Below are 13,151 nucleotides of genomic sequence, written 5' to 3'. Positions count from 1 at the left end.
GAGTAAATGTGTGACTTCCAACACCACTGTGTCTTTTTTTCGCTTCTCTTCAAATGTTTGCCATAGTTACATGAGATGCCCTTTATGAAGTGCCTACATCTTCGTCTCCTCCTCCTTCTGCTCCTTCTTCGTTGTAAACATTTGCCACTTCACGTAAAGGCATTTAAAAATGTCCTAACGCCTTTGTTTTCAAAGTTCGTTGTTTTCGCGAAGCACTCAAATAAAAGAATATGGGTGACACTTAAGAGCGTGTGCAAGCAAATGACATTAAATTACAGCCGCCTTGCAATGACTGAGAGGAGGATTTAAAAAGAGAACATTCAAATACATTTTGTCATGGACAATCCTTTACAAGCAGTAGAATATTGAGATAAATGCTTTTGGCGAAAGGCGAGACTTTCCCATGAGGGTACTGTTGTCGAAAAGTGTGGCTCTGCTATTTGGGAGAAGTACTAAAAGGTGATCTCCTGTCTGAATAATTCTAGAAAAAGGGTTTCTTGTCCCTGCAGATAAAATTATAATGCAGATCTTATTTTCAATTATATAAGTGTTGTTATTCTTCAAAATGTTCATCTTTTTGGGGGAGGCATAAAGAAATCGCCATAAGTCTGACAAATATAATTCTATTGGATCCAAATTTATATTATTAATACGTCTGTGGGGAAGGTACCAGAAAAAGTCGGCCGAGATATCGTGTCTTCTTATTTGATCTCTATAATTAAGAAAAGATAATATAGAGATTGAGTTTTTTAAAATATTGTTCCTTTGTAGAAGAGAAGGAAGGAGATGACCGATTTTGTCGATGTTTTTACCTGACCTAAGTCTGATATAAATAAAGCGATGTGAACCAAATCGGATGCTCTTTTCGATTTCTACGAGATTTTTCGTCAGTTCTTGGAAAGATACCAGAAGGATACCTTTTTATACCCTCAGCCAGATGGCTACAGAGGGCATATATCTTTTGATGCGAGCAAAACGTGCCTCATATAACCTCAAATAAAGGTTTTAGACCCTAGGTCTTCTTGGATCAAATCCATTTCAGGACATTGGGAGTCGTTCTAGGGATGTCAGTCCGTTCTTCTGTCTGTCTGGTGTGCACGAAAACTCTCGAAGGGAGGACCTGGTTTGGTACATCGTAATGTTATTCTTAAATTTTGGCTTTGGAAATGGGCAATATCGGTGAACTCATTCTGGTACCTTTCCCACAAAAAGTCAAACTTTTCACAGAAAATAATTTGACCCATAGAAAAAGAAAGGATCATCCAATTATTTTCAAACTTTGGATATCCTAATATTTTTAACAGTGATGGGTCAGAAAATGTATAGATAGATCAAGTATCTCCTCCATAAAGAGTCAAAATTTTGAATAATTATATATTATCTTATAAATTGTGAAATAAGAGTCGGATTATCTTCAAATCTCGCATATCTCAATATTTCTACCAACACAAGATCTGGTATGAAGAAGGGATAGAACGGAGAATCTCCTTCTGGTAACTCCCGCACAAAGGGTTCAGAATTTTGAAAACCCATGAAGCTCTTTAAAAGCTGTGTGAGTAACCGATTCCTTTCAAACTTGGCTCATCCCAATATTTAACACAAGATCTGGCGTGAAGATACCAGGCCACTTTTTCTTGTTCCTTCTCAACAATAGGCTCAAAATTCTGAAGAACCAAAAGGTTTAATGCGAAATAATCATCGGATTCTTTTTGACCTTTACACATTCCAACATTTGTACTAAAAAAAAGTTTTGCTGTAAAGATGGGATATATCGACCCAGAGGGGTCAAAATTTTGACTAACAAATCACTTATAAAATACGAAATAAGCATCCGAATATATTTATTTTTCACACATCCCAATATTTTTACCAACGCAAAATTTGGTGAGAATTTGATGGATATCGGCTTCCCCTTCTGGTATCTCCCAATTTTCAATATTTATATATATTATAGCCTGTGAAAAAAATTAGCGATTGTTTTCAAAATTGTCTTGTTTACATTTTTCTCTCATCCTGACAAAATGTTGCAATTTTGATTACCAATTATCTTATATATTTTTTATATGGCTGTCACATAGACCGCCCCATATATGTCTATATGGAATGGCTATATCAAACCCAAATGAACTGAAATGGATTACGCCAGTACGTGGCATGGGCCGAGATGATTTGGCTGTATGATATCCTCTGCAGGTTATACAAATATTGACCTTTAGCTATTCCAAATGGTACCACATGCAGTACGAATACGAAAGTAGCTCTGCCCTGGAGGAAACTACATTCTTCCTCATAGGAAGTTGAGTTTTCCAAAAAAATAAATAAATAAATAAAATAAAAAAGCAGTAAAGAATGTCTTAAAGTAGGGCGGGCCGACTTTATGATACCCTACACCGCTTTGCTAATTTAGTAGAGCTCCACATAACAATTAAAAACTTTTAGGGGAGAATTCAATAATACACGCTATGATTATAACAATAATTTAAATTCGGACTTTATTACCCATTTGGTGCACAATTAATCTAAAATCGGATGAAGATATATATGGGAGCTATATCCAAATCGGAACCGATCTCGATAAAATTTGGCAAAGATATTTCTGAGCTGTATTTCATATATTTCCCTGAATATCGTTGTTACGAAGTGTATATTACGGCTGTGGGTAACAAATATAACAATTCGGATGAACAGCATATATGGCAGCTATAGCTATATCTGAACCGATCTTCAAAATTTGATATACTAACTTCTAGACTCAATTCGGTCGTAAGTGCCAAATTCCATCCCATTTGGGCAAATATTAGGCGTTTGGTGCACAATAAAAGGTAAATCGGACGAAGTTATATATGGGAGTTATATCCAAATCGGAACCGATCTCGATAAAATTTAGCAAAGGTATTTCTGAGCTGTATTTGATATATTTATATATCTATATATTCCCAAATATTGTTGTTACAGAGTGCATATTACGGCTGCGGAGGACAAAAATAACAAATCGGATGAACAATATATATGGGAGCTATAGCTATATCTAAACCGATTTCGATCAAATTTGGCATACTTATTTTCAGGCCTAATTTGGTCGCATATGCAAAAATTAATGCAAAAATTCCATACTATTCGGGCAACAAAAGGCAAATCGGACGAAGATATATATGGGAGCTATATCTAAATTTTGACCGATTATCTCCAAAAAATACATGGACAGACGGACGGACGGACTCAGAATGTGATTCTATGCAGATCATCAAAAGGAACTATGGGTCTATCTCGTTTCCTTTTGCCTGTTATAAACAAGTGCACAAAGACCTAATACCCTGAACACCTTGTGGTGTAAGGTATAATAAAAACGTTCTGTGCTAAAATTACATACACACATACAAATATTCTTTTTGGTGGTATGAGATAATTGCAAAGACCACCATGAAGTCCGTCCGCATAATATTGTTTATGAATTTATTGCCTTTGTTTTTGTAGTTGGCATATTTATGTTATTCTATGTGGCATTAAATTACCTTTCGTTTTTGGGGCAACATCAAATTCACTCAACCAACAAATCAGATTAAAAACAGGAAAATAATAAAATGCCGATTCAAGGGAAATTCTGCTTACACATTGTTTTCACCTTTAAGGGTAGTAGATTCCTGCTGCCTAACTAAGGTGTGGGGAAATACGAAATGTCGGCCTGTGATGAAAATATTAATTATACCTTCTCGGAAAGGAATTGCCTCGACCTCAGTCTAGCTACTGACATTGTATATACTACATGCAATATATTTTTATGCATTGACAATTATAGTATTTTCCCATCTCTAATCTGATTAATTGGTTGAGTGAATTCGATTATATATGCTATGCATGCTTGACCCGTACTCAGGTAGAATATTTCGTGCCTTCTACAGATTTCAGTTTTGATAAAAAAAAACAATTATTTTATAATACCCGATTTAGACAGATTTACATAAAATTAATGTAAATACATTGAATAAATACAATTATCTGCAAAGAGGTCAGCAGATATCAGTGCTATCTTCCAAATATCAAAAAAATATATATTGTGGCATTACTACTTATATCGTCATACAAAATATATATATTTATATGCCGGTCCACATTTTGGTGTAGCCCCCATATGCAAGATGAGATGAAAAACTGCAACTAACTTCATACTGCTGTCATTTCTAAGCCACTCATCCCACAGCTGTTAAAATTATTTCAGTGACAGCTCATTATATTGTTTAGAAGCGTACAAAAGCCTTTTGGTGAGCATTTTCCAGAAAAAAGTTATTGGTTATGGAATTCAAGCGTGATAGTGGGAATTTTTAATATTTGGCGAGAAGTGGACAATATTCCATTCGGCAAATATTTCAAAATGTGCTCGGGGTAAAGCCATTGAAATTCCAAAAAGCACAAGAACTTACACCGCAACAGAAAGAAAATTAACTCAAAAGAGCTGAAGAGTTGCTTCGCTTGGCCGAAAGTGGTGAAATGCCGAATTTGGTTTTCTCCGATGAGAAAACATTCGTTGTGCAGCAGTTTGTAAACAAACAAAATGATCGTGTTTACTTGCCAAAGAGGTGAAAAGCTGAAAATGTGCATCTTCGGTTGGTCACCAGAACTAAAGCGCCGGCTATGGTGATGGTGTGGGTCGCCATAACAGCCGATGGTCTGGAAGGTGTATTAAAGCCTTGGGCACGCAATCATTTTGGCCGCAGACCTTGGACATTCCAACAGGACTCAGCACGCGCCACCCAAGAATGGTTACAAAATGAGGTTCCTCGCTTCATTCCAAAATCTCCGGATACCAATCCGGTGGACTATTGTGTCTGGAGTATTTTAGAAAACAAGGGTGGCACTAAAAAATACCAACGTATCGATCACCTCAAGCAGGCGTTTCGACGGGAATGGGCCAAAATACCGCAGAGCAACATTCGGGCAGCGTGTGACGGTTTCATTGGCCGTTTAAAGGCCATAATTCGTGCCAAAGGTGACCAATTCGTTAAATTTACACTTATTCTAAAATTTGATGCTCTTTCCGACATTTTTTGCATCATTCAATAAATTAAAAAAAATAAAAATAAAAATTATGGCGTTTGATTTTGTTGCAGTTTTTTTTATCTCAACCTGTAAGTGTATACTCCGATTTCAAGTAATTTTTACATTTTAGCGGTATTTTCACACTTTTTTTCAAAATTTGGAAATTTGAGTTCTTTATAAAACGACTGCAAAAAAAAAAGATCGATTGAGCCGAACTTTAAATACCCTCCACCATTTGGAACGAATTTGGCAATTTTCAATATATATAATTTGTTTTTCAAAATTCTTTTATAATCTTAAAAATACCGAATGTAGCCGTTATATTAGGGTCTATTCGACGATCTGGACCTCCATAGGCAACTTTTATCATGAGCCATTAAAATATTAAACTGCGAAACTTGAAAAAAAGGTAAATAATGACGCTAAAATCATAAAAAGACCGAATATCGGGAGGTATAGTTATATGAGGGCTATACGAAGACGTGGACCTGCACAGACAATTCTCTGTCATATGATGTAACATCCATTAAGAACTTCAAATACCAAATTTGTAACGATTCCGGTGAAGAATGTCGGTTAAATTATCAAAATACCGAATATCAGCAGGTACCATTATATGGGGGCTATATGAAGACGTGGACCTGCTTACGAAATTTTTTGTCATGAGCTGTAGTATCTTTTACGAATTTCAAATACCCAATTTGAAATAATTCCGGTGAATAATGTCGCAAAAATCATCAAAATACCGAATATCGGGAGGTAGGGTTATATGGGGGCTATACGAAGACGTGAACCTGCCCAAACAATTTTCTGTCTTAGGCTGTAGTATCCATTTCGAACTTTAAATACCAAAGTTGGTACAATTCCGGTGAATAATGTCGCCAAAATCATCAAAATACTGAAAATAGGGAGGTACCATTATATCGGGGCTATACCAAAACGTGGACCTACATGACCCATTTTCAATACCAAAAGTCTTGCAGACATAATATACATTTGAGCAAAATTTTATCAACATACTTCACTTCGTTCGGAATTTAGAGTGATTTCCACAGACGGACGGACATCGCTAAATCGACAAAGAATTTCATGCTGATCAATAATATATATATACTTTGTGGGATCTAAAATGTATATTTCGAGGTGTTACAAAAGGAATGACAAACTTAATATACCCTCCATACTATGGTGGAGGTCATAATACAATACTTGAAATATAATTTGGAATATCATGTCTTTGTCTACCTGCCTATGTTACAAAAATCTAAAAAATACGAAGTTGCAGGATTCAAATTCTAGAGGCATTAAATTTGTAGCTCCAGGAATACATTCCTTAATAATTAATAATAATAATAAATAATAAATTATTAATTAATAATAATTATAAAAAATAAGAGCTCCTGAAATATGAAATTCGAAAAATTTCCATTCGCGTCCTTTTTTTAAATTTTGTAATTAATTTTATTAATTTTTAATAATAATTAATAATAATTAATAAAAATAATAATTCCTTAAATAGGAAATTCCAAAAATTTCCATTCGCGCCATTTTTTTTTCAATTTTAAAAGAAGTTCTTCTGGATCAATGCCATGCCTTTTATAAAAGTGGTATTTAACACCCCATTGTGCATCACCGAAATATTTTTTTTCTTCGAACACAAACAAAACCAATAAAAAACACAAACTCACAGCTTAAGAGTGAAAACATAAAACTTACCTCGTCCTTTGGCACCAACGTGACCTTCTTCATGGGTGCACTGGTATTATTGACAACCACCGTTTCCCGTTTCAATGATGGACGTTTTAACGCTGAATTCGGTTTTTGTATTTCGACCATTGTTCACAAGACTGCGATGGGAGGTGGGGGAGGGGGTTATTGTGGAGGGAAATTGATTTAAAAGGAATGTTGCCGATGTTTGTTCTTTGGGGGGGCTCACAAGAATTGGGAAGCGGAAATGGTTATGGCGGTGAGAATTGAATGAATGAATATATGAAGCTATTTTGTTCTGCTCCTCTTTTATTTGGGTTTGTTGATAGTATGCTTTGTTGTTGTTGTTTCCTTTTTTTCGTTTTGTTTTTTTGAAAAGTATTAGAGAGTTTTCTTGAGAAAGGGTGTGTTTGTTGTTGATAGTCCGAAGCGAGCGAAGTGTTTAATTAGGAACAAAGGGGAATGTCGATAAATAATTTTTTTCAAGAATTTTTTCTTTTCGTTTTCTATTCTTTTCAACTTGACCACAAGTTTCGTTATTTTTTTTTTTTGAGAATGGACAGATTTTTAATTAATTTTTAAGCAGCTTAACAGGGGGTGCATCAGAATAGCTCCCTTTCTTTTTTCATTTCAAAATTATAGCATAGAAAGAGAGTGTTAATTAAGTGCTTTGTTATTAAGTCGTCATCGGTGTTGTGGTACAAAACCATTTACCTAATATTTTCAATTTTAACATTTTCTTTAAAAAATTTTAACATTTTCTGCAAATAAGAAGGGGAATCGGAAAAAATGAAGATATAAAATGAAATGACTATTTTAACACTTTCACACTTCGTTCAAGCATGAATTCACTTAGCATCACAATTTTTTGGGGGGATTTCATTTTGATGATTGCGTTATTTTTCTATTTCAATGGGCGTTATCGTAACGGCTTTATATTATGGACGAAAAAACACTTTAGTGGGTATACAGTGGGACAGGGTTAACATGGCTGTAATGAGAAATATTAATTGTCACTCTTTTCTCTCTCTCTCTCTCTCTCTCGTAACTCTCTCAAATACAAGGGAGATGAAAAAACTGCAAACAATTTCAGACTGCTGTCATTTCCAAGCCACTCGTCGGACAGCTGTTAAAATTATTCCGGTGACAGCTCATTATATTGTTTACAAGTGTACAAAAGCATTTTGGTGAGAATATTCCAGAAAAAAAGTTATTCGTGATGGGATTCAAGCGTGATAGTATGATTTCCTTATATTTGGCTGGAAAACCACAGATGGCGATCGTTAGAACACTCCAGCATTTAAATGTGAATAAATCTTTTGTGTCTCGTACCATCGTTCGTTACCGTGATACTGGTAACGTAGCCCGAAGTCAAGGAATTGGACGAAAGAAAACACCAACATCAGCAAAAATGGTTCGAAAAGTAAAGAAGCGACGAAACCCGCATCGCAGTGGTCGAGAAATGACTCGTGAGCTGAACATTTCGCAATATTCCATTCGGCAAATATTGAAAAATGAGCTCGGGCTAAAGCCATTGAAATTCCAAAAAGTGCAAGAACTTACACCGCAACAGATAGAAAATATACTCAAAAGAGCTAAAGTGTTCCTTCGCTTGGCCGAAAGTGGTGAACTCCCGATTTTGGTTTTCTCCGATGAGAAAACATTCGTTGTTCAGCCGTTTCTAAACAAACTAAATGATCGTGTTTACTTGCCAAAGAAGTTAGCTGAAAATGTGACACTTCGGTTGGCCACCAGAACTCAAGCGCCGGCCATGGTGATGGTGTGGGACGCCATAACAGGCGATGGTCGTTCTCAACTCGTATTAATCGACCGTGGCATCAGAATAAATGCCGAATATAATTGCGAAAATATTCTGGAGGGTGTAGGAGGAGGACTCAGCACCATCGCACTCAGCACACGCCACCCAAGAATGGCGACAAAATGAGGTTCCTCGCTTCATTTCCAGCGCACAATGGCCACCAAAATCTCCGAATACCAATCCGTTGGACTATTGTCTCTGAAGTATTTTGGAAAGCAAGGTTGGCACTAAAAAATACCAAAGTGTCGATCACCTCAGACAAGCGCTCCGCCGGGAATGGACAAAAATGCCGCAGAGCAACAGTAGGACAGAGTGTGAAGGTTTCATTGGCCGTTTGAAGGCCAGACCTTGGACATTCCAACAGGACTCAACATAATCGCACTCAGTACGCGCCACCCAAGAATAGTTACAAAATGAGGTTCATAGCTTCATTTCCAGCGCAAAATGGCCACCAAAATCACCGGATACCAATCCTTTAGACTATTGTATCTGGAGTATTTTGGAAAGCAAGGTTGGCACTAAAAAATATCAAAGCGGCGATCACCTCAAGCAAGCGCTTCGCCGGGAATGGGCCAAAATATCGCAGAGCAACATTCGGGCAGCATGTGACGGTTTCATTGGCCGTTTGAAGGCCATTATTTGTGCCAAAGGTGACCAATTCGAAATCGGAACTTATTCTAAAATTTGATGCTATTTCCAATATTTATTGCTTTCATTCAATAAAATTAAAAAAAGTGTTGGCTTGTTTGTTCGGGATACCATAGTATTTTGTTGTTGCAAAATGGTCAGGCTTCATCCCAATAATGTTGTTTTTATAAAAACATCTCGTCACTTGGGTAAGAAAAGTTTTTTGTCATAGGAGTTATGTTTAAGATAACTTCTGGGAAGAATATCCCAGATAAAAAAACAAGGGAACTGATGAGGATAGGTGGCTCTTTCCGAAACCTTGGTATTCCCTGCCTTACCCCCTGGTAAACATTACCATCGCTCTCCACTAATAAAAAAAGTTGTTTTTATAAAATCAACAATAAAGGGATTAAGCCTGACCATTTTGCAAAAAAAAAAAAAAAAGTTGTTGCAGTTTTTTTATGTCATCCTGAATATATTTCATACTCTTGTTCGCCTTTGCCATGTTCCACTGTATATAAATTTTATATTTTCGTTGAAAATTTTTTCTTGCAAAAAAACACATCACATTTTAGTGCCAAAAAAAGAACAATTGTAATATTTTCTTTCTTTATGAAGGGTTGCTGTTGGCCTTCTGTTGCTGTTTTTAGTTTTTTTCTTTCTATAGACCATTTCATGTTTTGCCGGGTGTTTACTTAGCTGTGGTTGTTGTTGCTGCCATTTTTGTTGTCGTTATTTCCTTTTTCAATATCAATTCCATCCTTGCCGGGTATTATACAGTAGCTTTGCAGCTTTACCATTTCTTTAGAATTTAAAGTCTATCCTTTTTTTCACGATTATCTTTTTTTAATGCCTACTTTATTTTCACTTGTCTTATCGTAATGGTGATATGTGCGTGTGTGTATGTGTGTTTGTTTCCATTTACTGACATTTATATTCACATTAGGAATTTTCTTGGCAATCAAATTTTAACATTTGTTCTATCAAAAAACACTTATACTTTTCTTAAGTTTAAATTGTCAATGCCATCTCACATATGGAGCTATGCGTGAAAATTTGGAGAACAGTTTGTTTTTTTGTTGTTGGGTCATTGAAAAGCGTTTAAGATAGTAACACATGCCTACTCCGAACGCCAAGAACATGGCGAATACATTGTAAAAAAAATAATATTTAACAGGGCTGGGGAATCGAACCATGGTTAGACTTTAATTTCAGCACTGCTTTAGAAGCTACCGAAATAATCTTAAATTAAAATTTAAAAGTTGCTGATAAAAATAATTTTCTCGGCTTTTTGAAAATATGAAAATACGTATGAACCAAATCCTACCCAAAAAAAGAAGAAGCCCCTTGCACGTTTTTTAAATATATTTTGACTTGTGTTGTTGTCCATTTACTTGACATCAGATATGTGGTTACCAAATGTTTAAAAATCGCTAAATGGAGGTATCAGAAGGGTTGGGCCGATATCTATTATATTCACACCTGATCTTCTGTTAATAGAAATATTGTGATCTGTGAAATTTGAAGAAATCGAATGCTTACTTTGCATTTATAAGCGTTTTGGTTTTTCGTAATTTTGACCCTTTGTGGGGAGGAACCAAAAGGATTCGACCGATATATTCAATCTTCATACTAAATCTTGTGTTAGTAGATATATTCGAATGTGTGAAATTTCGTTTTTTAAGTACTACCCAAAAAAGTTTAAAAATGGCTAGGAGTACATTACATGAATAAAACAGTAAATTATCAGTGTCTATGAAAACTAACTATCGCAGAAAATGATTTCCGAGAAATATTTCATAAATATTTCTGTGATTTCTCGTATACTAAGTCGGATTTATGAGACTGGATCAGTAGTAACAGTCTATAAAGGATGAAGGCCGTGGTAACTTCAGCCCGTTCTGAACAACAAATTGTGAGAGAAATAAAAAAACAACCATTTAAGAGTTCAACTGAATTGGTGAGAGAGCTATGATTGTATATAAGCTCGAGATCAGTGCGTAGACGAGTAGTGGCAGCTGGTCTGCATGCTCGTAAGCCATCAAAAAAGCCATTTATTTCTGAAAAACCGGAAAGCTGGGATGGCTTTCGGAAACGATAATATTATTTGGAATCCAGCTCAATGGGAAAACGTTTTATTCTGGGATGAGTCTACGTTTAATATTAAAGGCTCAGACATGAAAAATGTTACGGTGAGAAGACAAAAAAAAAATGAAAGACTAAAGCCGCAGTGTTGCAAGGGTACAGTGAAGCATGAGAGAGGGTTAAAAATGAGGAAAATATTCGGCTTATTTGGGTCTTTCAGCATGACAATGATCCCAAACATGCATCAAAACTTGTCAAAGATTGGTTGCGGGAGTCAAAAATCGATGTTTTGTCATGGCCGGCTCAATCATCTGCCCTAAACCCCATAGAAACCCTTTGGAGTATCGTAGACAGGAAGATCAAGCGAGATTCGGAAAGAAATAAACACAACATATTCCAAAGAATGCAGGGTACCTGGAAGAGCATACCCAAGGATCAAATTGATCGTGTTATAGATTCAATGCTTTGTAGGGGTGTAGCTGGTATCAAAAATAATGGATGCTATCGACTACTAGCCAAAATTTAATTATTTTGAAATAAATAAATAAAAAAGTTTCTTTAGTTTTGACCAAGCAAAAATTGGGTCATTTTAGATTTCCATATATTTTTTTCATTCAATATAATTTTTGTATTCCTATTTTAATTTTTTTAAAAGTGCATTAAGCACCTAATTTAAAACTGGAAAAATAATTTCGATTTGTTTATTTTTGTAAAAGTTACAGGGCATTTATTGTCTTTGAGATTTGAGTTGCTTTAGTTTTGGCCACTAGTGTATATATAAAGGGTGGACGTATATATACCATCTTATCACCTTGTTAATAAAAATAATGGGATGTGTGACCTTTCCGGTGTGCTAAAATTTTCTACCATAATTTTTTACCGACTTTTTGGCTTAAAATTTTTAAACTTTATTATGCATTTTCTAGAAAAGACGTTCTTGAAAAAAAGTTGCCAGGAGTACCTTAAAAAATATTTTTCAGAAATCCAAATTTTGCCCAAAAAATACTTTGTAAAAATATCTAATAAAAATGCAGGATATTTATAAGGATGTTCTTGAAAATTATGAAAAAATCAAAATGGAAGAAAATCCTTAATTAACACACAATTTTGGGTGATGTTAAAAAACAACAATTTTCCCGGAGAACTCCAATATTGTCCAATTCGTATCTGCTCTAAGTCTAATATAAATATTACCACGTGCCATATTTGGATAATATCGTCTACTTCCTATACTTTATTTGAAATATGTCCAAATTTTTGGAAAATGTAGAAATATGCGTGAGGTATCAGATATAGCGGGCCGAAATATTCCACTTCATCTCATACAGACAAAAATATTGGTACTTGAAAAATTTAAAGAAAATCGAACATTTATATCCAATTTATACGAAACTATAAATTCCGATAAATTACATATTCATATCAGGTTTCTGGTTGATAGAAATATTTAGAAATAGCAAGTTGTAAAAAACCCTTAACTTGTTTCGCAAGTCATGACAGATAAAAGTATTGAAAAATTTTACACTTTGTGGGTGAGGTAGCAGTAGGGGGTTGATAGATAGTTATCATCTTCACAACAAATTTTGCGTTAGCAAAAATGTTTGGATGTGTGGAATTTGAAGAGAGTTGGATACTTATTTCTCGTTTTGTTTTTCAAAATGTTGACCCTTCGTTGGGAAGGGGTACCAGAAGGAGCGGACCAATATATTTCAACTTTAAATCAGATCTTGTGGTTGTAAAAATAATGGGATGTGTGCAATTTGAAGAGAACCAAATGCATATTTCGGATTTTATAATCGTTTTGGTTATTTAAAACATTGACCCTTTTCGTGGAGTAGGCACCAGAAGAATTGTCGGATCTTTTGTTGATGGAAATATT

General features: G+C 35.2%; 1 protein-coding gene across 3 annotated transcripts in view; it reads right to left on the bottom strand.

Annotated features, from left to right (window-relative positions):
• The window catches only part of LOC101900210 (venom dipeptidyl peptidase 4), a 474,529-nt gene that overhangs the window by 105,894 nt on the left and 355,484 nt on the right, over window positions 1-13,151 (bottom strand). Inside the window, exon 2 of one of the 3 annotated variants that reach the window (XM_059122163.1) lies at window positions 6,751-7,502. The exons of the other annotated variants lie outside the window; for them this stretch is intronic. Coding sequence (XP_058978146.1) covers window positions 6,751-6,870 — 120 coding nt within the window. The 5' untranslated portion in view covers window positions 6,871-7,502. The remainder of the gene's footprint in view (window positions 1-6,750; window positions 7,503-13,151) is intronic. 3 annotated transcript variants of the gene reach the window in all.

This window comes from Musca domestica, unplaced genomic scaffold, assembly GCF_030504385.1.
Source record: "Musca domestica strain aabys unplaced genomic scaffold, Musca_domestica.polishedcontigs.V.1.1 2, whole genome shotgun sequence".
Lineage (NCBI taxonomy): Eukaryota > Metazoa > Arthropoda > Insecta > Diptera > Muscidae > Musca > Musca domestica.
Note: the sequence above shows the minus strand (reverse complement) of the source record. Positions and strands in the feature narration are given on the sequence as shown.